At 44.1% G+C, this 24,501-nt stretch overlaps 1 protein-coding gene across 4 annotated transcripts; it reads left to right on the top strand.

Annotated features, from left to right (window-relative positions):
• The first annotated feature begins 591 nt into the window (after positions 1-591).
• LOC115776695 (uncharacterized) lies at positions 592-18,461 on the top strand. 4 transcript variants are annotated; one of them, XM_030724455.1, is made up of 8 exons: positions 592-663; positions 1,777-1,826; positions 11,915-12,101; positions 12,225-12,339; positions 12,904-13,190; positions 13,474-13,691; positions 14,457-14,615; positions 18,110-18,460. In XM_030724455.1, exons 3-7 carry the CDS (start codon positions 11,915-11,917, stop codon positions 14,550-14,552), a joined length of 903 nt encoding a protein of 300 aa, XP_030580315.1. In that variant the 5' UTR covers positions 592-663; positions 1,777-1,826; the 3' UTR covers positions 14,553-14,615; positions 18,110-18,460. The 4 variants fall into 4 exon arrangements, with proteins under 4 accessions (XP_030580315.1, XP_030580311.1, XP_030580312.1 ...); XM_030724451.1 differs by lacking the exons at positions 592-663; positions 1,777-1,826 and adding an exon at positions 2,884-3,281 and having other exon boundaries at positions 18,110-18,461; XM_030724452.1 differs by lacking the exons at positions 592-663; positions 1,777-1,826 and adding an exon at positions 10,769-10,964 and having other exon boundaries at positions 18,110-18,461.
• The last annotated feature ends 6,040 nt before the right edge of the window (positions 18,462-24,501 follow it).

A 24,501-nucleotide genomic window follows, 5' to 3' on the forward strand; every position in this document is an offset into this window, starting at 1 on the left:
AATTTTGGTAGGCTTGGCCACTCCTGGGAAACATGGAGAGGAAAACAAGCTCATCCTCAAGATAGAAAAGACTACAGAGATCATGGTTGACTTCAGGAGGAAAGCCCCTCAACTGCACCCCCCTCGCCATCAGGGGCACTGAAGTGCAGAGAGTGGACAGCCACAAGTTCCTTGGCCTTCACGTATCATCTGACCTGAGCTGGTCTACGAAGACTGCAGCCACTGTGAAAAAAGGCTCAGAAGCGACTGCACTTCATCAGGCTGCTCAGGAAGGCTGGGCTGAGCTGCCGCCCCCTCACACAAGCCTACAGAGGCCTGGTGGAGAGCATCCTCACCACTGGCATCTCAGTGTGGTATGGCAACACCACTCAGGCTGAGAGGAAGGCTCTGCAGAGAGTCGTGAAAACTGCTGAAAACATTCCCAGATAGCAAAACACTTCGGGGAGGATCCGCCTTCAAGTCAGCCGATCCGCCCCACCCTTCTTGCTCTCCGGACTGGGCCCGCCCCACCTACTGACAGCGGATTATCAAAACGCGGCTCCGCCACGGCTCCACGGCGGAGCCCTTCAGCAAACTCGCACCTTTCCCCACCCCCCTCTTTTTTTCTTTTTCAAAAGTCAACGACTGCTGTCATAAGGAGCGCAGGAGCAGAGCTTCTCTAAGGTAAGAACTGTAAGCTGTTCTGTTAAATATTCTTCATTCATGGCTTTACCTGTACAGTAAAGTTATCCTGGTAGGAGATAATTAAGGTTTTATTTATTTTTTATTCAGAAATGTGAGATTGTGGCAGCGGAGTTAGCTTATAGCACATTAGCTACTGGCCTATTAGCTAACACAGCGGGAAGCTGTGAGGTTAAAAGAAAAAAAAAAGCTCCTCCGGGATTTATTTCGGTGGGGAAGGCGATGTGATTTGGTTAACTGTCCAGGTAGCTGATGTTACAGCAGACTGAGCACATGAAGGATTTTATTGAGCCTCTCCAGGACTGACTGCAGGTAAAGTTAAGCTAACACAGCCTATTGTTCTCCAAATTTAATCTGAGAGCATCCATCAGGTTAAAGTGGGTCTCACGATTTCAGGTGTTGCTGTAAAGTATTTAATAAGCTTTAGAAATGGATTTAGTTATGTCTCTGCTAAGACTTTTTGATTCAAATTTAATTCTTTTTTTCTTATCCTTGAAAATGCTTCCATTTTAAAATTGTCCTTTCAAGGATTGAAAAGTGCTTGATTTTTGGGCACAGTGCTTGAAATTGCTTAAAACTGTAACTGCCTTAAAAAATATCTGAATAGTTAACTTATGAGATGGAAACGAACCTGCACGTCTGCATATGAGCATCTCCCCAGAAGACAGTCTGTGAGAGAGTGAGCGGACCTTTAGGAGGTCACATTTTTTTAACCGGCCAGAGTGGGGCTTTAATTATTGTTGGCTGGTTGGCTAGAAAACCGCAAATTCCAGTAATGGATAAGACCAGTATGGAATTGTAATTAAGTCAGAAGAAAACAATCCTTGCAAATTCCCCAAGCGTAGGTATTCACTTCTCGCGAGTAAATTCAACAACTCCTGTGCGTTGAAAGTGTATGAACCCTATTTATTGTCTTTGCTTGACCTTAAACTTTTCCACAATGCATATTTGGACTCTGACTTACTGAAAGTCCCTATTGATACAATTAAAATACTTTAAATTACCAAAGTTTAATATCCAACATGCCACAAAAAGAAAGATTTTCTGTAGTTTCATCATTATAAACATTAATTTTATTTATGTCTTCTGTTACAGATCAATTCAGCCTGCCTTCCCCCCTCCACCTTGTCTGCTACCTCACTGAAGTAAGCCAAAATTCAATCTTAGAGTTCATTTAGACACTTTTTCTAAAACTGCAAATAATTTCTGCCAGAAATATTATGTGTGTGTTACAAGGGGAGGGAAACCTGAGCTTGTAATATGCTATCAGAAATCTTGCACACGCACATCTGTACTTAAAAAGCAACTGTAATGGACGTTAAGCTTTGACTGTTATAATATATTCTTCATTTAAAAAAAATAGCTGTTATTGCCAGTATAAGTGGCTATAACAGCTTCTTCTCTGTTATAATGTGTAAGTTCTGTCATTTCAATGTTTTGTCCTGTGGTCTAGGTTGAGGCTTGTTTGCCTGCTTTAAAATCCTGTCTGGTCTCAGAATAATAACAAAAATGTGTTTCTAAAATTTTTATTTTTAGATAAAATGAATAGAAAGACTCTACCTGTCTCCAACTCCACCTTAAGAAGGAGGGCCCGTGTAGACGTAGAAAACCGACTTAAACAAATGCGGGATGACGCCACAAATTTAACTGACTTTCAGATGACAACAGAGAGGAACCTTGACCATGGACACATCAGTGAAGAGCATTTTCATGAAAGTCACACTGGAACTGATAATCCACACTGTCTAGACACTGAAACCGGTGCTGGTTTTAGTGAGCAAGATGGCATGGAGATAGATCTAGGCCTGTCTGAGGATTTTGAGGATGCTGCTTGTGATGTTCAGACTCAGACATCTGAGTCTGATCATTTTGATGATGAACTCCAAGACTCGGTTTCACTCTCTGACAGTTTATCCCACTGGAATTTCGTATTTCCTTGGTCGCTTTGACAGCATTATTGGCCATACTTCGCATTTACCATTCTGATATTCCAAAGGATGCTAGGACACTCCTCAGAACTGAGACAGAATACTCAATTCTTGAAAGGGCTGGAGGACAGTACCACTATTTTGGCATTCTGGCTTCTCTTAGAAATACATTGTTAAAGTTCAAACACACGTTAGCAGACAGTTTCACTTTGAAGTTACAAATCAACATAGATGGACTTCCTTTGTTCAAGAGTGCTTGTCTGCAGTTGTGGCCCATCCTTGGTCTACTATTAAGTGTTCCCATGAAGGAACCTGTAGTTATAGGTTTGTTCTGTGGACCAAAGAAACCAAGTTCAGCAAAAGACTTCCTTGAAGACTTTGTTACAGAGTTACAATAGCTTGAAAATGGTTTTGATTTAGAAGGTAAACAGTTAAATCTCAAGCTGCATACAGTCATCTGTGACACACCAGCCAGGTCCTTTATTAAAAACACAAAGAACCACAATGCCTACCATGGATGTGACAAATGTGTGCAGCCTGGAAACTATATTAACAGACGCATGACATACCCATGTGCAGACTATGCCCTACGGACAGATGAATCATTCACAAACATGGCCGATGAGAGTCGTCATCATGAAGGACCACATCCATTTATTGGCAGTAGTGTGGGTATGGTTTCACAGTTCCCTCTAGATTACATGCATTTAGTTTGTTTAGGAGTTGTTAGAAGAATGCTACACATCTGGCTCAGGGGTCCTCTGAATTTTCGATTGCCTGCGAGCATAGTGGAAAGAATGTCAGCAAAACTGTTAGAAATGCGTTCCTTTATTCCTGTAGAGTTTGCACGGAAGCCCAGATCTCTGAGGGAATTGGATCGTTGGAAGGCCACAGAATTTAGACAGTTTCTCCTGTACACAGGACCTGTAATGCTAGGCACATTTCTGGATCAAAATATGTACTATAATTTCATGCTACTCTTCTCTGGTGTTGCTATTTTAGTTAGTCCTAGACTGTCCTGCCACACACAGTATGCCCGTACTTTGCTGAAATGTTTTGTTAGTCACTTTGGTGAAATATATGGAAAAGATCAAATTGTTTATAATGTACATGGTTTGGTCCATCTAGCAGGTGATGTGCAACTACATGGTTGTCTGGACTCATTTTCAGCATTTCCTTATGAAAATTATCTGCATAAGCTTAAAAAGCTCATCAGGAAACCAGAGTTCCCCCTTGCCCAAATAATCCGTCGATTGTCTGAAATTAGAATTTTGGAAGCTCCTTTAAGTTGTACCTCTTTTAAAAAGCCACATTATGTTGGACCAATTATAGGTGGACTGTCAGTGAAAGCACAGTATGGTGAAATGACCTGTGATAAGTGGACTGTTAAAGTTTCAACTGGGGATAATGTTTTTGTTATTGGAAATGATATTTGTTCTGCCCAACGCAAAGGTTAAGAAATAGTTCATAATAATTCAGTGGTAAAAAATGTCATAATTCATCTGCAGTAATTCATGTTAAAAAAGATGGTCATTTAGTTAAAAAAACTTATATAGTCAGTGTTGGTTATCTGTATTTTATCTTGAAGGTGAATTCTGAGGTAGCAATGCATTGTGGGTAGCGGAAGCAGAGCTTAGTGGAGGAAAAACGTTTGTAGCGAAAAACCTGCCAATCCATGCTTAAACTTCACCTCCTGTGTCCTAAATCTTTATTTGCACCTTCGAAAGCAATGGCTGTAAGTCTGATCTATGTTCTGGTTAATGTTATATGGTTATAAGAGCCGATTTAGAGATCGTTTTGTGAATGTGTTGATACCAGGAATTAGCCTTATCCCAGGGGCTCATTTTGCTTTGTGCTCTGTATATTAGCATAGCAACGATGCTAACGATCTAATTAGCATATGAAAAGATTGCTAAAATGCTGTTGAGCTTTAGTAACAGCCAAAGTTAATTCTTATGCATGCTTTCTGGCACTAGCAATTTTATTTGGTGCATTTATTTCACATAGCAAGAGCTGATGTATATTTTATTTTCTGTTTATTTTCTAGTTTCACTCGACCTTGTTCATTGAGCTTTCAAGCCACAATTGTAAAGAATTGTAAGCTGTCAAGAAGACTGTAATAAAGGAGCAAGACGCTCGGTTCCTGGCTCATGAATATCGAGTTTGGCTTGCTGTTGATCTGCGTTAACATACACAGTGTATCCAACACGTAGTGATAACAGTACAGTGAAAAGCCAGATCAGCAGTTGGTGGAAAATAAAACCTACACCACAGCGATGGACAACCCGCATGAGGAGAAGGCAGAAGAAATGGCTAAATCTGAAGCTAAAGCCTCATCTATAGCTAGCTCCAGATCCAAACACTCCAGCTCCAGGCACTCATCCTCCAAGTTATCCTTGAGGTCCAGCGTATTGGAAGCAGCCATCTTTGCACGGGCCTCGGCTGAAGCCACAAACGCTAAAGCCTCCTATAGTAAGAAACAATTAGAAATTAAAAAACAACAGGCAAGTCTAGAACTGGATTTAAAGATGCTGGAGATAGAGAAAAAAGCTGCAGCTGCTACAGCAAAAGCAGAGGTTCTAGAAGCTGCCGCAGCTGCTGAACAAGACAAAGGAGAAAGCGCAAAGAGTGCAGTCCCACCGCAAGTCGTCAGACAGAGAACTATGGAGTATGTGCAACACCAAACCGAGCTGAAGTCACATTCGGCTAAAGGAGAAACACCTCAGGTTGAACCGGCATCAAACGCACCATCGTTCATACCAAGGAGCTCTGGACGAACTCCCTCTCCACCAGTGTTCAAGAAAATGTATGTAAAAGAGGAAGCTTTTAACGCACCAAGAGACTGTGACAAACCAAACAGTTGCAATGCTCCCCACAGCAATTACCCACCTATGGCCGACTTTGCTAAATTTCTTGCACGTAGAGAGTTAATCACAACGGGGCTTTTCAAGTTTGATGACACCCCTGAAAACTTTAGAGCATGGCAGTCATCATTCTTAAATGCAACTGGAGACATTGATCTCACATGTAGCCAGGAGTTGGATCTCCTAGTGAAGTGGCTCGGTAAAGAGTCCTCAGAGCATGTTAAAAGAATCAGAGCTGTCTATACCACTAACCCCAAGGCAGCCCTCCAGTTGTCATGGGACAGGTTAGGAGAATGTTATGCTTCACCAGAAGTAGTAGAAAATGCCTTGTTTAAAAGACTAGACAGCTTCCCTCGCCTAACGAATAGAGATAACGCAAAACTCAGGGAACTAGGAGATCTGCTCCTAGAGCTGGAGGTTGCTAAAGATGAAGCTTATCTCCCAGGCCTCGCCTACCTTGACACGCCACGTGGTGTTAAGCCCATAGTGGAAAAGCTGCCTCCAAACCTACAAGATAAATGGCTTCACACAGGCTCAAAATACAAACAAAAATATGAAGTGGCATTCCCTCCCTTCTCATATTTTGTTAAGTTTGTCCGGGAGGAGGCAAAAGCGAGAAACGACCCAAGTTTTGCAACATGCAGCAGCCAACCCTTCAACAAAAATGAGAGACCACTACTTAGACAAACTAGCTACAAATCTCCTCTAACTGTAAACAGAACAGAGGTTGCTACAACTGCTCCTGCTAGTACCAAAGAGGATGATCTAACACGTTATTGCCCAGTCCACAGGAAAACGCATCCTCTAGCCAAATGTAGAGCCTTCCGGATCAAACCACTGCAAGAAAGACGAAGCATACTTAAAGAACACAAACGGTGTTTTCGTTGTTGTTCCCCCATGCACACAATAAAAGACTGTGACATGAAAGTCAATTGTGAGGAGTGCCAAAGTGAAAAACATTGCTCTGCCATGCATCCTGATATGGTTCAGCAACCCCAGGCAGAAAACAAATCAGAACCAGAGCCTCAGCCCCAAGACAACACGCTACCCGAGGTAACGTCACGGTGCACTAAGATCTGTGGTGAAGGCTGTCCCCCACGTTCTTGCTCTAAGGTATGTCTAGTTCGAGTCTTCCCTAAAGGCCAACCAGAACGCGTCGTCAAAATGTATGCAATCCTTGACGATCAGAGCAATTGCTCACTGGCCCGTCCTGAATTCTTTGAGCTATTTGGAATCAAGGGAAGCCATCTGACGTACCATATGAGAACGTGCGCCGGTCTAACTCAAATGCTCGGTAGGAAAGCAGTGGGGTTCCAAATTGAACCAGTAGGTGAAGGCCCAAGTCTAGACCTCCCTCCTCTCATTGAATGTGATGAGATAGTGTTTAATAGAGATGAAATACCAACGCCTGAAGTAGCTCTTGCCCACCCTCACTTGAAACATCTGGCTCCTCTCATACCTGAGTATGATCCTGACGCCCAGATAGTGGTTTTACTGGGCAGAGACATCATACAAGTCCACAAGGCAAGAAAGCAAATAAACGGACCCCCCAGCGCTCCCTTCGCACAGCGTCTGGACCTGGGTTGGGTAATTGTAGGGGAAGTATGCCTCAACGCTCATAAGCCAACTGTCAATGTCTACAAAACGCACATACTCTCCAACGGACGTCCATCTCTCTTCACTCCTTGTCCTAACAGCATCAACGTCAAAGAAAAACCATGCTACGGCGGGGAGCACAAGAATAGCGTCTTGAAGCATAGCTCGAAACCTGATGTAGCAGAAGAAAAGCTCGGAGAGAAAGTTTTTGAGCGCACAGATGATGATAACCAGCGTGCCCTGTCTTTCGAGGATGAGACCTTTCTAAGGATAATGGAAAAGGAAGTTCACCAGGATGAAAGTAATAACTGGATCGCTCCTTTACCGTTCAAGTCCCTGCGCTTGCCACTCCCAAATAACCGAGACCAAGCACTGTCTAGACTCAATTCATTGAGACGCAACTTGATCAATAAACCTCAAGTGAAAGAACAGTTCTCAGAGTTTATGGACAAGCTGTTTGAGAACAATCACGCAGAGATCGCTCCACCCATTGTCGACAATACTGAGTGCTGGTACCTGCCCATTTTCGGAGTATATCATCCCCAGAAGCCCGGTCAGATACGGGTAGTTTTTGATTCCAGTGCAGGGCAATGTGGTGTGTCACTCAACTCAGTACTGTTAACGGGCCCAGATCTCAATAATACCCTCCTCGGTGTGCTGATCCGGTTTAGGAAAGAGCTAATTGCAGCTACTGCTGACATCCAGCAAATGTTTTACGGATTCCTAGTCAGACCAGACCACAGAGATTATCTGAGGTTCCTGTGGCATAAGGACAACGACTTGTCAAAAGAGGTGCAGGAGTACCGCATGCGGGTGCATGTTTTTGGCAACAGTCCGTCACCAGCGGTAGCCATCTGTTGCCTACGAAGAGCCATCCGGAAAGGCGAGACAAAGTTTGGAGCAGACACAACGCACTTTGTCGAGAGACATTTTTATGTGGACGACGGGTTGATTTCGCTTCCCACTGAGTCTGCAGCCATCGATCTGCTCAAACGCACATGTGCATCCTTAGCTGAGTCCAATCTTAAGCTCCACAAAATCGCCTCAAACAGTGTCTCAGTCATGCAAGCCTTCAATCCAGAAGATCTGGCCTCTGGCGTCAAAGAATTGAGTCTCGGTGATGATGCTTTACCGGATCAGAGAAGTCTAGGGATGTGCTGGGACATAAACACTGACTCATTTACATTCAAGGTAGCTGTTAATGACAAACCCTACACCCGCCGCGGGGTCCTCTCGGTGATTAACAGTATCTTTGACCCCTTGGGACTAGCATCTCCAGTGACAATCAAAGGCAGACTTTTGTTACGCAAAATGTCAATTGGAGTTCAAGACTGGGATGCTCCTCTCCCTCAAGACAAAATGGACACATGGGAGATATGGAAAATGTCCCTCCAAGATCTGAGCAGCCTCAGAGTGCCGCGCTGCTACGTACCAGCCGCCCTTTCCAAGTCCACCTACACTGAATTGTGTGTTTTTTGTGACGCATCAAGTTGGGCTATAGCAGCAGTGGCATACTTGAAAACAGTCAATGCAGAGGGTCGATGCGAAGTTGGCTTTGTGCTCGGAAAGGCAAAACTTTCACCACAGCCAGAACCTACAATACCTCGCCTTGAACTCTGTGGGGCAGTTCTAGGAGTGGAGATGGCGGAGCTCATTCTGGAAGAACTTGATCACAAACCAAACGCTGTCAAGTTCTACTGCGACAGCAGAGTGGTTCTTGGGTATGTTTGCAATGATTCGAAACGCTTTTATGTCTACGTACATAATCGAGTTCACCGAATACGCCAGTCTACATCCCCTGAACAGTGGCATTATGTCACATCAGAGCAAAACCCAGCCGATCTAGCTACCCGGTCAGTACCTGCATCCCAGCTCATGGACACCATGTGGTTTAAGGGACCAGACTTCCTTTACAAACTACCTGAACCGGACACGCATGAATCATTCAAGTTGATCGAACCTGAAATGGACGCTGAAATCCGACAAGTTGCTACTTTCGCTACACAGGTTAAGCGGGGCAGACTCACGACAGAACGCTTCCAACGCTTCTCAAACTGGAACTCACTGGTACGCGCCATTGCCTTCTTAATTCACCAAGCTCATTCTCACTCATCAAGCAACTTTTCCAACCATCCATGCAGAGGCTGGCATGGATGCAGAATTCCACACACTCCAGAGGAGCTGGATGTTGCCAGCAATATCATTCTCCAGTCCGTTCAGAAGGATGCCTTTCTTGATGAATATGCTGCTCTCCAAGCCAATGAAACCGTCCACAGCTCAAGCTCCATTGTGACTCTCGATCCCTATATAGATGGAGGCCTCATCAAAGTTGGGGGTCGCCTCAAACATGCTTCACTGGACACAGCATCTAAGAATCCAATCATCCTACCAGGCAACCATCACGTGTCAAAGTTGCTTGTCCTTCACTATCACGCTAAGGTTGTGCATCAAGGAAGGCAGTTCACAGAAAGTGCAGTTAGGCAAGCCGGATTGTGGATTGTAGGATGCAAAAGGCTGGTCTCATCTATTATCCACCACTGTGTAACGTGCAAGAAACTCAGAGGAAAACTAGAGACTCAAAAGATGTCAGATCTCCCGCCTGAGAGACTCAACACATGTCCTCCATTTTCGTATGTCGGGTTGGACGTGTTCGGCCCATGGTCAGTGGTCACTCGACGCACGAGAGGTGGCGCAGCACAAAGCAAGAGGTGGGCAATACTTTTTACGTGTATGACCACAAGAGGTGTACACATTGAAGTCATTGAATCTATGGATGCTTGCAGCACCATAAATGCAATACGCAGATTCTTTGCGATACGAGGTCTGGCAAAACAAATGCGATCAGATAGGGGCACCAACTTCATCGCAGCAAGCGTGGAGCTTGGTATGACACAACCAATCAAGAACCCTCCCAACATTGTCAACTATCTCCACGCCAATGGTTGTACATGGGAGTTTAATCCTCCACATGCCTCCCACATGGGGGGTATCTGGGAAAGGATGATTGGGGTAACTCGCAGAATATTGGATTCTATGCTCTTGCTCAACAAACACACCCGTCTAACACACGAAGTGCTTTGTACCCTGATGGCTGAGGTATCATCAATTATCAATGCAAGGCCCTTGGTTCCGATCTCAACAGATCCTTCCTCACCATTCCTACTGTGCCCTGCAATGATGTTGACCCAGAAGCAGCACGTTCCTTCTCCACCGGGAGATTTTTGTGGAAAAGACATGTTCAAAAACCAGTGGAAACAGGTGCAGGCACTCTCCAACGAGTTCTGGAGTCGCTGGAAGAACGAATATCTCAACACCCTCCAATCAAGGCGCAAGTGGCATAGAACACACCGCAATCTTCAGCCAGGTGACATTGTGCTGTTGAAACAAAATCAAGCACCCAGAAACGAATGGACAATGGCCATCGTCACAACCACTTTTCCGAGCAGCGACGGGAAAGTCAGAAAGGTGGAAGTGAGGACATCATCCCAGGGTGTCTCAAAGACTTATTTGCGCCCCATCTCAGATGTTGTTGTGCTCTTAAAGAATGAAGAGACTGATAAAAAGTAGTGGCATCAGTAATGCCAGGCGGGGAGTGTTCTGCCCAACGCAAAGGTTAAGAAATAGTTCATAATAATTCAGTGGTAAAAAATGTCATAATTCATCTGCAGTAATTCATGTTAAAAAAGATGGTCATTTAGTTAAAAAAACTTATATAGTCAGTGTTGGTTATCTGTATTTTATCTTGAAGGTGAATTCTGAGGTAGCAATGCATTGTGGGTAGCGGAAGCAGAGCTTAGTGGAGGAAAAACGTTTGTAGCGAAAAACCTGCCAATCCATGCTTAAACTTCACCTCCTGTGTCCTAAATCTTTATTTGCACCTTCGAAAGCAATGGCTGTAAGTCTGATCTATGTTCTGGTTAATGTTATATGGTTATAAGAGCCGATTTAGAGATCGTTTTGTGAATGTGTTGATACCAGGAATTAGCCTTATCCCAGGGGCTCATTTTGCTTTGTGCTCTGTATATTAGCATAGCAACGATGCTAACGATCTAATTAGCATATGAAAAGATTGCTAAAATGCTGTTGAGCTTTAGTAACAGCCAAAGTTAATTCTTATGCATGCTTTCTGGCACTAGCAATTTTATTTGGTGCATTTATTTCACATAGCAAGAGCTGATGTATATTTTATTTTCTGTTTATTTTCTAGTTTCACTCGACCTTGTTCATTGAGCTTTCAAGCCACAATTGTAAAGAATTGTAAGCTGTCAAGAAGACTGTAATAAAGGAGCAAGACGCTCGGTTCCTGGCTCATGAATATCGAGTTTGGCTTGCTGTTGATCTGCGTTAACATACACAGTGTATCCAACACGTAGTGATAACAGTACAATATTTGTTGTATACATAACATTGTAGAGTGCAGTGATGGAGTCTATGTGGTATACAAGGAATTCTCAGATAAATCTTTGTTCTTTGATTATCCATTTAACTCTGACTATCTGAATATTTATAAAATTTCACAAACATCAGATTCATTCAAGTGTGTTAAAGTGTCAGAGCTTGTTGTAAAATGTACTGTTTTGCCTCATAGAGATGGTTTTGTGGCCATACCAATGTTCCATGCCTTTTAGGGACACATCAGATTTTTCTCTGTACCTGTTTATTGTCCTTGCTGGCAGTATAACTTAATAGCTATTAAGGCTGTTTTTTTCTAACAGGCATTTAAAATGTCGAGGATGATACCATTTTGTTATATTATTTTCTAAGCAAAGCAATTGTGGTAGTGTTGCTGGTTGCAGCTCTTTTTTTTGTTATTTGTTGTTGTTTGATTTCTTTTTCCACTTCAAGATGTTCCATTTGGTCGAGTTCCAGAGCAACAAAGCAGTAGCAGTAGTACCAGAAAACTGGTGCTGTGATGGTGCTACCTACTGGCCCAACTATAGAAATGATGAAAGAGTGGATAAGGCAGTAAAAAATGTAGAGGAACCAGGACCAGACTGGAAGACATACGATATCAGAATTATCAAATCATGTGGTATGCAATTTCTAATACACCTCTGCCTATTTTAATTAAATACTGAAATATATTTCCTATTATATTTTATGTGTTTAAAGACAACTGTGTTATCTGTTGTAAACTCAAGTTTGTAATTTGTAGATCAGTACTTTGAGGCACGACAGCTTCTGAAGAAATCGCTTACATGCAGCACATCAGACCTTCAGTCAGAAGAGGAAGAGGAGGAAATACGACCAAAAAGGAAGCCAAAGGCAATGTTAGTATATACATTTTTTTTTTCTTTCTAGATTTGCTTTTTTTGGTCATCATTATTCAAAACACAGGCAGCACAGTAGTGTGGTGGTTAGCACTAACATAACAGAATAACATCTAGAAGGCCTGGGTTCGATTCCCCCTTGGCCCGGGCCTCTCTCTCTCTCTCTCTCTCCCTCTCTCTGTGTGGAGTTTGCATGTTCTCCCCGTGTCTGTGTGGGTTTCCTCCCACAGTCCAAAGGCATGCACTTACTGGGGTTAGGTTCATTAGTCACTCTAAATTGCCCATAGGTGTGAATGGCTGTCTGTCTCTCTGTGTTGGCCCTATGACAGGCTGGTGACCTGTACAGGGTGTACCCTGTGACAGGTCACCCTATGACAGCTGGGATAGGCTCCAGCCCCCCCCATGACCCTGAACAGGATAAGCAGAAGAGAATGGATGGTATTCAAATCACAGAATTCGAAAGCAATTAGAGTAGTGTACAGCTTGAGTAAAGTAAAAAAATACATGTTTTAATAATGACAAATGAAGATTAAAGTATTTTTATTTTTCTATTCTGCTTGACAGTCATTTCTTTGGGGACTCTGACAGTGACACAGAAGAAGTTTACCTGAAAAGGAAAGCCAGAGCTGCAGTAAGACGCCCACTACAACCACCTGCTCCAGATATCCAACCACCACCTTTCACTGGAGCTAGCATCCACACAATTGCTTCTTCTGCAAAAACTCCATCACCACCACTGCTTGCCCAGATGGAAAATAGACCAAGAGATGAGCCAACTCCTTCTTCAAGCCATGTCTACAGGCCTACTTGGAAAGGGGGACGGTATGGCTCAGACACAATTACCTGCTCTGGTAAGCAATCTCTTAAACAGCTAGTATTCACCTTTCAGTGACTGATAATTACATCACAAATTCAGTTATTCTCAGTGTAACATGTGAAAATAAACTCATCGAATGCAACAATGCATTTCTTCCTGAATGTACACTGATTTTTCCAAAAGTGTATACAGTAAAGCTTGAATAATCGGTATATTGTATTCTTTGTAAATATGAATACTACACTATAGCCATTTGCCATGTAATCCAGTTATTGGAGAAGATTACAGTAAATTTGTCTCATTTCTTCTTCCAACAGCTGCAGAAGTTCAAATATTGAGCTTACTGGAGTACATTAAACACCAACAAGACCAATTAACCACCAAAGTAAACTATCTGACCAACAAGCTGAACTCAACTGTCCAAGAAAGAGAAATACCTGACCCTGTACAGTTTCCACTACAATCAATGGAGGAAGTGGAGAATTTTGAGAAATGGCTCAAAGATCCTGCTAACTCTCACCTGAAGCAGAGTGTGGTGAGTTTTCATCTGATTACCATTCTACTTGACATTCAACACAAAGAAATCCCACTTTTGTCAATGTCATGGTTTTGTATAATACGAATGATGCTGTTTATAATGAAAAGCTGAATGTTAAATATTACGAACAGCCAGATCCAGGTTTTTACAGTCCGGATAAGATGTGGTTATTTGCCAATACCCGTGTTCAATTGATAATCTGTATCTCTCACTGAAAGACTGGAAATGCTTCTTTGTGAATAAGGAAATGTTCCACTTAACTCAAATGGCATTCCTAACTTTTTAAAATGAAATGTGAGAAATACGTGTAAATAAATTTACAAAGTATGTTTGCATTTATGTGTGTTGGCTGTGCAGCTGAAGTGAATTTATATTTAATCACACTGACAACAATCAGTTATGTTTAATAAAAGTATTAAACTGTTTTATGTGCACTGGTAAAATTAATTAAAGCACCTGTCATAAAAGTGAGGAAGACCATCCAGCAGCACAAAGTGCTTTTATGCAGACTCTGTACTTTCATATTACCATTTTGACCAGGGATAAGTAGTAAGAATTGCAAAATGAATAGCCCTTTCAGGAAAAATGTAAAATGATTATTTTTTAATTTTTCTATATACCCACATTTGAGCTGGCACACGGGACCTTTTTGATAACTCAAATACAAATGAAGCTGTCTTTTGTTGTTGTGTTTAATTGCCTGCAACTTATTTTTTGTGAAATGTGTTTAAACTTTTCCCATTATTTCCTCTCCATTTTTAGATTTCTTCACTGGCAGCCATCGGGGGGCTGATGCAAGAAGTATCACATGGAACATTCTTTCCCGCATGTTCCACAGTGACATTGGACAGAAGATAAATTGGACAGGGGCCAATGGAAAGGGAGGTTTCTCCCAGATGGCATCAAAAACAGTACTCTTGGGTAAGTAATTGTAATAGATTTTGCAAATGATTTGATTGTCATGGTTTAATGAAGCACAAATCTTTTAACTCTGAGAGTCGTATTGTATCATTTCATTGATAATGCCAGTTATGGGCTTTGGAGGACAGTTTTCAGGTGTACCTTTATTCCACTCACTGATCACAGCACTCTTTCAAATGAAAAAATCCCCTTTGAGATCTGTGATGTTCCTCTGTGGTACATAGTTGGATACCCGGACATGACTGCATTGATTGGCAATAACTGATGCTGTTAAATATTAAAGATGAGTTGTAAATTTTTGGAGTTTTTTCCCCACTATGTCCAAAGCTTACAATCAACATGCTACACTTGCTCGAACTGATACTGATGAGGAGCATGAATAGAGACTTTTCCATATCCTGTGTGTTATGCTTCACGGAGTCATGGCTGTGTGAGGAGATACCGGACTGCGCGCTCCAGTTGGAGGGATTTCATCTCCTCCGCGCAGACCGGCAAGCTGCGCTTTCCGGCAAGGCTACAGGTGGAGGAGTCTGCTTCTACATAAACAGTGGCTGGTGTACGGATGTGACAGTGATTGCTAAGCACTGCTCTCCCTCACTGGAATATCTTTTCATTCACTGTAAACCGTTCTACTCTCTGAGGGGGTTCGCTTCATTCATACTGGCTGCTGTTTACATCCCGCCGGACGCGGACGTGCACGAGGCCCAGTGCGCGCTCACAGAGCAGATTCTGTGCATGGAGCGGACATACCCGGACTCTCTTATCATCGTACTTGGGGACTTTAATAAAGGCAGCCTGAGACAGGAACTTCCGAAATATAAACAATATATCACATGTCCGACCAGAGAGGAGAAGACACTAGACCACTGCTACAGCACGATAAGCGGGGCTTATCACGCAGTGCCCCGTGCTGCACTCGGCCTCTCTGACCACGACATGATCCACCTGATCCCCGCGTACAGACAGAGGCTGAAGCTCTCAAAACCTGTGGTGAGGACAACAAAGCAGTGGACCCGTGAGGCTGTGGAGGAGCTCCGCACATGCTTCGAAACTACAGACTGGGACTCAATGAGGGCTGCCTGTGACAGTCTGGATGACTACACGGACACTGTAACCTCGTATATCCACTTCTGCGAGGACAGCATTGTGCCATCACGCACCAGGGTGTGTTATAACAGTGACAAACCCTGGTTTACTCCCAAACTGAAGCAGCTGTGGATAGAGAAGAGGGAGGCTTTTAAAAGTGGGGACAAAGACTGCTACAAAGAGGCCAAGTACAGGTTTAGCAAGGAAGTGGCCACTGCTAGATCACATCACTCTGAGAATATACAGCAGCAGATCTCAGAGAACGACGCGGCCTCTGTATGGAAAGGTTTTAGGCAGATTACCAACTACAAGCCTAAAACCCCCCACTCCACAGACGACCTACAAACTGCAAATAGACTGAACGAGTTCTATTGTCGTTTTGATGATCAGTTCAGCAGCCTTCACACCTCCACCAGTCCCAACTACAATACAGCCAACACAAATATTCACCCCCCAACCTCCCCCACTCCCCACACCTCAGAGAAGCCCACATCTTTAAGGACTCCCACCCCAGAGTCCCCCTCCTCCCCCACCCCCACAGTCTTTTGTATTCAGGAGGACCAGGTGCTAAAGCAGTTCAGGAGTGTCAAAGCTCGCAAAGCTCCAGGTCCAGATGGTGTCTCACCTGCCACACTGAGACACTGTGCTAACGAGCTTGCCCCATTGTTCACGAACATCTTCAACTCCTCACTGGAGGCTTGCCACGTGCCTGTCTGCTTTAAAACCGCTACCATTGTTCCTGTCCCCAAGAAGCCAAGGATCACTGGACTAAATGACTACAGACCTGTGGCACTGACTTCTGTGGTCATGAAGTCATTTGAGCGTCTGGTGCTGTCCCACCTCAAGTCCCTCACAGCCCCCCTTCTGGACCCCCTGCAGTTTGCCTACAGAGCCAACAGGTCTGTGGACGACGCCATCAACCTGACTCTGCACTTCATCCTACAGCATCTGGACTCCCAGGGAACCTACGCCAGGATCCTGTTTGTGGACTTCAGCTCTGCCTTCAACACCATCATCCCTGATCTCCTCCAAGAAAAGCTGTCCCAGATGAACGTGCCTGATCCCATCTGCAGGTGGATCACTGACTTCCTGACAAACAGGAAGCAGCACGTGAGGCTGGGGAAGAATGTCTCGGACTCCCGGACCATCAGCACCGGCACTCCTCAGGGCTGTGTCCTCTCTCCTCTGCTCTTCTCCCTGTATACCAACTGCTGCACCTCTGACCACCAGTCTGTCAAGCTTATTAAGTTTGCAGACGACATGACTCTCATCGGACTCATCTCAGACGGGGACGAGTCGGCCTACAGGATGGAGGTCAAACGTCTGGCGTCCTGGTGCAGCCACAATAACCTGGTACTGAACGCCCAGAAGACAGTGGAGATTATAGTGGACTTTAGGAAGCACACAGCCCCTCTACCCTCCATCATCCTGACTGACACCCCCATCACCACAGTGGACTCTTCTCGCTTCCTGGGAACTACCATCACCCAGGACCTCAAGTGGGAGCCCACCATCACCTCTGTCATCAAAAAGGCCCAGCAGAGGATGTACTTCCTGCGGCAGTTGAAGAAATTCAACTTGCCAGCAAGGACCATGGTGCAGTTCTATACTGCCATCATTGAGTCCATCCTCACCTCCTCCATCACTGTGTGGTATGCTGGAGCCACCACTAGGGACAAACAGAGACTACAGCGCGTTGTGCACTCTGCTGAGAAGGTGATTGGCTGTAACCTCCCATCTCTCCAGGACCTGTACACCTCCAGGACACTGGGGCGTGCAGGTCGGATCACAGCTGACCACTCTCACCCTGGGCACAGACTTTTTGACCCTCTCCCCTCAGGCAGGAGGCTACGGTCCATACGGACCAGAACCTCCCGCCATAAGAACAGTTTCTTCCCCTCTGCTGTTGGACTCATGAACAATTACCCTAAGACTGTTACCACCACCCTCCACAAACGCTGATGACCCTATGTCTATGCACCTGTCTGATTGCACTGATGTACATATTAGTGGAATATAGTTTACATTCTTCTATCTTTTAATTAGTCTCTGCACTGTATATTTTGTAATTTTGTAATATTGTGCTATAGTTATAGCTCTAATATCTCTGTATATTTGCAATTTGTATACTTGTATATTGTCTTATAGTTTTTATACTTATTTGTTTTTTTCTGTAAGCACGAAGTACCGCAGCAATTTCCTAATGCTGTGAACCTGTTCACCCATATGGCAATAAAAACCTTCTGATTCTGATTCTGATTCTGATTCACTTTATTAGGTACATGATGCCAGCACTAGGTTGAGCCCCCTTTTGCCTTCTGAACTGCCTTAATTCTTCATGGTATAGATTCAACAAGCTGCTGGAAAGATTTCAAAGTTTTCATATAACATATACCTTGTGTGTATAGATGCAGTAAGAAAGACCCACGTGTCCCGTGCTGCCACAGAAGAGGAGATTCGGAAACATGCCATACGATGGTTCAATCTGGCAGCAGACAGAGGAAGAAGGCGGCGTCCTCCTGTTACCATCCCGAATCAATGCTGAGGACTTCAGTTTGTTATTGTTACTGTTATTGTTCCAAAAATGGTTATCTTTCAGTTATTTGTCTGTTAATGTTTTAATGAAGTACAGTAATGAATCAATGCATCACCTGCTTAATTAATTTGTGATAGTATTTCCTTTCTTTGCCATTTTACTTTTTCCTTTACTGCATTTTGTTAAAGAATAAAGAAGTGTTAAAGGATTTATAGTAAATAAACAGTATTCTTGATACATTTATGATCCCATTATTTTTGTAATACTCATATGGTCATCTTGTTATTCAAATGGAAAATTAGGCTTTAGATAAGGATGCCGTAATTGTTAAAGATTTTTCATTTTCCCTAAAATCAGTCTTCATGTCCAAATAGATATTTTAGCTTTAACTGTAGCTAGCATGGCTACAGCATTTTTTAATAAGGGATCCTGAAAATATTCTGGCCAAAATAAGCTGTTATATGAACGGATTCAAAACGGATCCGTGTCGGATCAGTTTTCCCACAGACGGCTCCGTAAAGGATCCGTTTTGGATAACCTGAAACGTGGACGGGTCCGATTTGTATCCGGTCCTGATCTGTTCCTCAACCGTGATCCTGATCCGTTACTGATCCGTCCCGCTGTGCAAGTGGACTCCGATACGGACCGGTTTTGCGGGTCCGTTACGGAGTCAGTGGCACATCCGGGGCGGATCGGGGGCGGAGTCATTTTGCTATCTGGGTTATCAGGACTAAACTCCCATCAGTGGGCACAATTTACACACAACGATGCAAAAAGAGGGCACAGCACATAATCAGAGACCCATACCACCCTGCCCACTTTCTCCTCAGGCCCAAACACACAACAAACAGCCTGAGGAAAAGATGAGCAGACAGCATCATCACACACAGAACTAGATTCTGCAAAAGCTTCTTCCCTGCCACAGTCAGACTGATGGCAGAGCAAAGGACTGCTCACAGCCAAAATCCACTGTGCAGCACTCCTCACACAGCTAAAACCTCATGTGCAACATTTTATTTATTTATTCAGTTATTAAAATAACACTTGTTGGTGCAATATCTGTCAGGTCTGCATGTGCAATTTATACTGTGTTCTTTGTAACACTAAGTGTGCAATAACCGCTGTTCAGTATCCATCAACCTTCCATCTTTTGTATTTTTGTATATGTGTGCATATACATATATATATTTATGTCAATATTTACATATTTTATTCTATACTTTTTATTTTATTATATTTTATTTTTATTTTTAAATCTTTCTACAGTCCTACCCGAAAGCTCTGCACAAGAATTCCCAAACCTTATGTGTGAGTACAAATGGCAAATAAAGTCTCGAACTGAATTGAATTGAATTGAATGTTCACGACTGTTTGGATTTTTCCCATTTGTGGTTAATTGCTTTTAAGTGTGCCTAAAATTAGACCTATGCTAGTCGCTCAACCACATGTAATTATTATTCTGGCTTAATCACTACAGTGATTTGAAATGTCTTATACTTAAATGCTTGGCTATTTGTAGCAAAGTGCTGCCATCAGTTTCTATGAAACTATGCAACTCCGGTCCATGCTGCTGACCGTGGTTCTGACCTGGGTTTCCTGTTTGTAAAGCAAGCGATAGACAGGTGACTTGTCTAAGTTTTACCCTGCCTTTATCCCATGATGGCTGGGATAGCCGCCACTCACCCCCCCACCCCCACCCCACTGTAGCAGGATGTGACAGACAGCAGCTCCACTGCACGACTGTAAAATAAGAATTTACCTGATGATGAAGAAGAAGAAGAAGAAACAGCCTTTATTGTCCCACATAGGGGTAATTTGGGTGTAACAGCAGCCGCAGTTATTATATTAATAATTAAATTAATAATTTACACTATTGAGAAAAGAATATATATATATATATATATATATATATATATATATATATATATATATATATATATATATATATATATATATATAAACAACAAGATTAACCTTAATAATAATAATAATACCAATAATAATAATGTTATATACAATGTACATGATGTGCCTGTGTGTTGAGCCTTAACAGGACGGACTATTTACAATATATTATATATTATCCTACAATGTGTAGGTTATTGTGGTTTTTGTTGGGAGCAGTGATGGTTATACAGTCTTACAGCTGCTGGAAGGAAGGGTCGACGATAAGGCTCCTCTGTGCATTTAGGATGCAGCAGTCTGTCACTGAAGGAGCTCTCCAGCTCAGCAACAGCTTCCTGCATGGGGTGGGAGACCTTGTCCATCAGTGATGTTATTTTGGTCAGAGTCCTTCTGTCTCCCACCACCTGCACTGAGTCGAGAGGACATCCTAGGACAGAGCTGGCTTTCCTGATGAGCTTGTCTATCCGCTTCCTCTCACCTGTAGATAAGCTGCTGCTCCAACATACTGCTGCATGGAAAATGGCTGATGCTACTACAGTGTCATAAAAGGTCTTCAGGAGCACCCCCTGCACTCCAAAAGACCTCAGCCTTCTCAGCAGGTAGAGTCTGCTCTGAACCTTCCTGTAGAGCGCATCAAGCCTGTTAAAGAACTGGTTCAGGTTGTCCCCCCCCCCCCTTCCCCTCCAAGTCTCCCACGACCCTAGGGCTTGGTTTGTGTCCTGAAATTGAGTTCAAACTCCTCCAAACCCCACTGATGTTGCTCTGCTGTAGCTGGTCCTCCATCTTCTTTCTGTAGGTGTTTTTTTTCCATCCCTGATTTTTCAGAGTTGATCCAGGGTTTATTGTTTGAAAAACACCTTACTCTCCTGATGGGCACAGTGTTTTCCATGTAGAAACTCATGTAATCCATGAAGCTTTGTAGGTAACAGCATTATTGCTTTAATGCAGCGTATTATGACTTTGCGGGGCTCCAATAAACTCTGATGATCTGTTGCTCAATATTGTTGAACTGCGGAGAGAGATTACAGTGAGATTTTTATTGGTGCTGAAAGTGACAGATTGAATGCAGCTGGTGTTTGAGTGATGGTGCGGTTATCGCGGAGGATAAAGTGTGCTGCAGGGGCTGGCGTTTTGGCTGCCTCTCCCCACGCTCCCTTCGGCCCTAGCGCCCGAAGCGGGCCTGTGAACAGCGGCGCGATCTGGCGTGTAAATCGACAGCGGCGAAGCCGCAACTGCGGCCGGGAGGGCGTGCGGCCGGCCCTCGGTCGCCTGGATCTGTTAAACAGCGTAGTTTTAAGCCCTCGCAAATGGCCCTCGCCGGCCCGTGGCTTACAGGCACGCCCTGCCGGCTCGAGACCCGCTGCTGGCTCAGCACGTTTTTGTATCGTCCCTCGTCTCCAATAAGCCACGTACGATGAGTCCCATTTGCCTCTTCTAATAGGGACAAGGCATTTCTTATTGTTTTCAATGTTTCCTTTTTAAGACCACTTTCTCTCATCTCCGCTCTTCACTCTCAGCTCAGCTGGCCGGCCCTGCAGCGCTCGTTTGGTGTGGCGGCATCGATAAGGGTTGTTTACATAGATGATCACAGGCGATGCCACGTAGCCAGCAGTGAATGTCGTTGGGTGCGCATTTCACAGCTGGGTAAAGGCATCACCTCAATATTATTCTAAAAAACGTGTGTGTGTGTGTTTACTTTCTCTGGACCAGCTCAGGTCACACTGTTACAATTTCAGCCTCCGAGTGAGACTTTTGACCTGCGTAAGATCCAGTCCTGAGGTGCCTCAGTGGCCATTTGATTTGTTGGTTTTTGGTGTGAAATAAATAGGCGCTACAGCGCCGTTCCCAGCGCCGTGTTGGCAGGTGCACATTTTGCTGCCAAAGCGGACAGCCTGCGCAGTGTTTTTTTTGTGACTGTGAAGTGCAGAAATTGCCAGGAGAGTTTGTAGCTGAGAAATGTGTAAGTTTTGAGCGCCTTGAAATGTGCAGATTGTTTTGCTGCTGTGATTTTTGGTGATAAACGTGAGTTTGGGCTGTTGTTTTTGCAGGGAGTTGTTGTGGAGCGCTACCCCTAGTGGCGTTGAGTGTGATGACAGTGTTCGGGCCGGTGAGCGGGCGCCTATGGCAACCAAGTGGAATGCGCTGAGGCGTGTGTGTGTGTTGGTGGCATGTGTTTGTGTGTGTTTGTGAGTTAGTGTATTTGTTAAGTAAATGTGTTTGTGAGTTGTGGGTATTGTAGGCTTGCTTAGGTTGTAGTTATGCGTTTTGTGTGTAAAGGTGAGTGTAAATGAAAGTGGTCGGGCAGTGGGCTCGAACCAGCGCTGTTTGGTTTGTAGGTCGGGAGTCCAGAATGGTGGCCCCTTTAGGCTCAGGGGCGGGGACAGGCAGGGAGTGTGATGGCGGCGCAATTTAAAGGCGTCTGCGGGAGCGGCGCACTGACCCACGGTTGCCAAGTGGGGTATGCATGCCAGTGGATAGAGGCAGGCGAGACCTTTCCGGCAATATAGGTGATTTGAGTATAGGAGATGCGCTTTAGGAGTTAAAGCAAAACAATGGTGATATTTTGCTTACCCAGAATGCATTGCAACCAGGAAGTAGTGTTTTTTGGTGAAGGGAAGGCCGTAGAGAGCTGGGACGACTTCCAGCTGGGGGTTTTGGAGCGTGCCCGTCCCACTGGTGCCACCCACATGCTGGTGCGGCTTGCGGTTGGTGAGATAGCAACCAGGAAGTGGTGTATTTTTGGGGCCATGTGGTGAAGGGGAGGCCGTAGAGAGTTGGTAGCACTTACTACTTGGGGTTTATTGGGCATGCCAGTTCCAGCTGCACAACCCGCATGCTTGGTGGGCCTTGCGGTTGCGGAGATGCCTTTTCCAGGCAGGTTCTGTTGGTTCTGTGGACAAGTTATCCATATATTGTTGGACTAATTTTGGTAGGCTTGGCCACTCCTGGGAAACATGGAGAGGAAAACAAGCTCATCCTCAAGATAGAAAAGACTACAGAGATCATGGTTGACTTCAGGAGGAAAGCCCCTCAACTGCACCCCCCTCGCCATCAGGGGCACTGAAGTGCAGAGAGTGGACAGCCACAAGTTCCTTGGCCTTCACGTATCATCTGACCTGAGCTGGTCTACGAAGACTGCAGCCACTGTGAAAAAAGGCTCAGAAGCGACTGCACTTCATCAGGCTGCACAGGAAGGCTGGGCTGAGCTGCCGCCCCCTCACACAAGCCTACAGAGGCCTGGTGGAGAGCATCCTCACCACTGGCATCTCAGTGTGGTATGGCAACACCACTCAGGCTGAGAGGAAGGCTCTGCAGAGAGTCGTGAAAACTGCTGAAAACATTATCAGGACTAAACTCCCATCAGTGGGCACAATTTACACACAACGATGCAAAAAGAGGGCACAGCACATAATCAGAGACCCATACCACCCTGCCCACTTTCTCCTCAGGCCCAAACACACAACAAACAGCCTGAGGAAAAGATGAGCAGACAGCATCATCACACACAGAACTAGATTCTAGTGTTGTAGTCAAGACCACCTAACCCGAGACCGAGACAAGACCAAGACCAGAGGGTATCGAGACCGAGACAAGACCAAGACTTTTAGGGTCCGAGACCAGTCGAGACCAAGACCGAGGGGGGGCGAGACCGAGACAAGACCAAGACCAGTGCCTGACACTACATGACACAATAAAATGTGAAAAATGATCAAAATCACTTCTCAAATTCATCTGAAAGATCCGCATTCCCATAAAATTACCCTGATATTAAAAACTCACAGCTCAAATAAATATAACCATCTTTATTTAATACTCCTGGGTATTAAATAAAGATCATTTATCACAGAATGTAAAACAATTATTCATAGTTCATCACAATAGTCTTAACTATTCTCTGCCTTTCATAAACTATGCATAAAGTTGTGTTGTTTTTAAACCAACAACCTTTGTAAAAATGGGTGCTTTTTCAAAACCACATAGCTAAATGTGTAAAACTGAAAAAATGGCAAACACTCATCGACAGTAAGAACTAAAGCCTTTAATCTTATACAGATTAAAGCTGCAGGATGTAACTTTTATAAAAAATCTGGTTTTTACATATTTGTTAAAACTGTCACCATGTCAGACAGTATGAGACCGATAATCTGCGAAAAAAATGGAGCTCCTCCACCTCCTCCCTGAACCGCTCCCAGTCAAAAACAACCAGTCAGAGCCAGGAGGAGGGTCTTAGCACTGTCAATCACTCCTGGTGTATGCTGCTCAATGTAGTTGTGTGCAACACTTCATAATTTGGTATCGATCCTATGCCACAGGGCCATTATCACCGATACTGATACCAATACTTTTTAATAATTATGA

Source organism: Archocentrus centrarchus, unplaced genomic scaffold, assembly GCF_007364275.1.
Source record: "Archocentrus centrarchus isolate MPI-CPG fArcCen1 unplaced genomic scaffold, fArcCen1 scaffold_36_ctg1, whole genome shotgun sequence".
NCBI lineage: Eukaryota > Metazoa > Chordata > Actinopteri > Cichliformes > Cichlidae > Archocentrus > Archocentrus centrarchus.

Excerpts from the sequence above, each read along its gene's own strand:
- LOC115776695 (XM_030724451.1), top strand. The coding sequence starts at position 3,192 with ATGCCCTACGGACAGATGAATCATTCACAAACATGGCCGATGAGAGTC. Across the intron at positions 12,102-12,224 it reads CAGAATTATCAAATCATGTG|ATCAGTACTTTGAGGCACGA; the intron begins GTATGCAATTTC and ends TGTAATTTGTAG. Across the intron at positions 12,340-12,903 it reads AAAAGGAAGCCAAAGGCAAT|TCATTTCTTTGGGGACTCTG; the intron begins GTTAGTATATAC and ends TCTGCTTGACAG.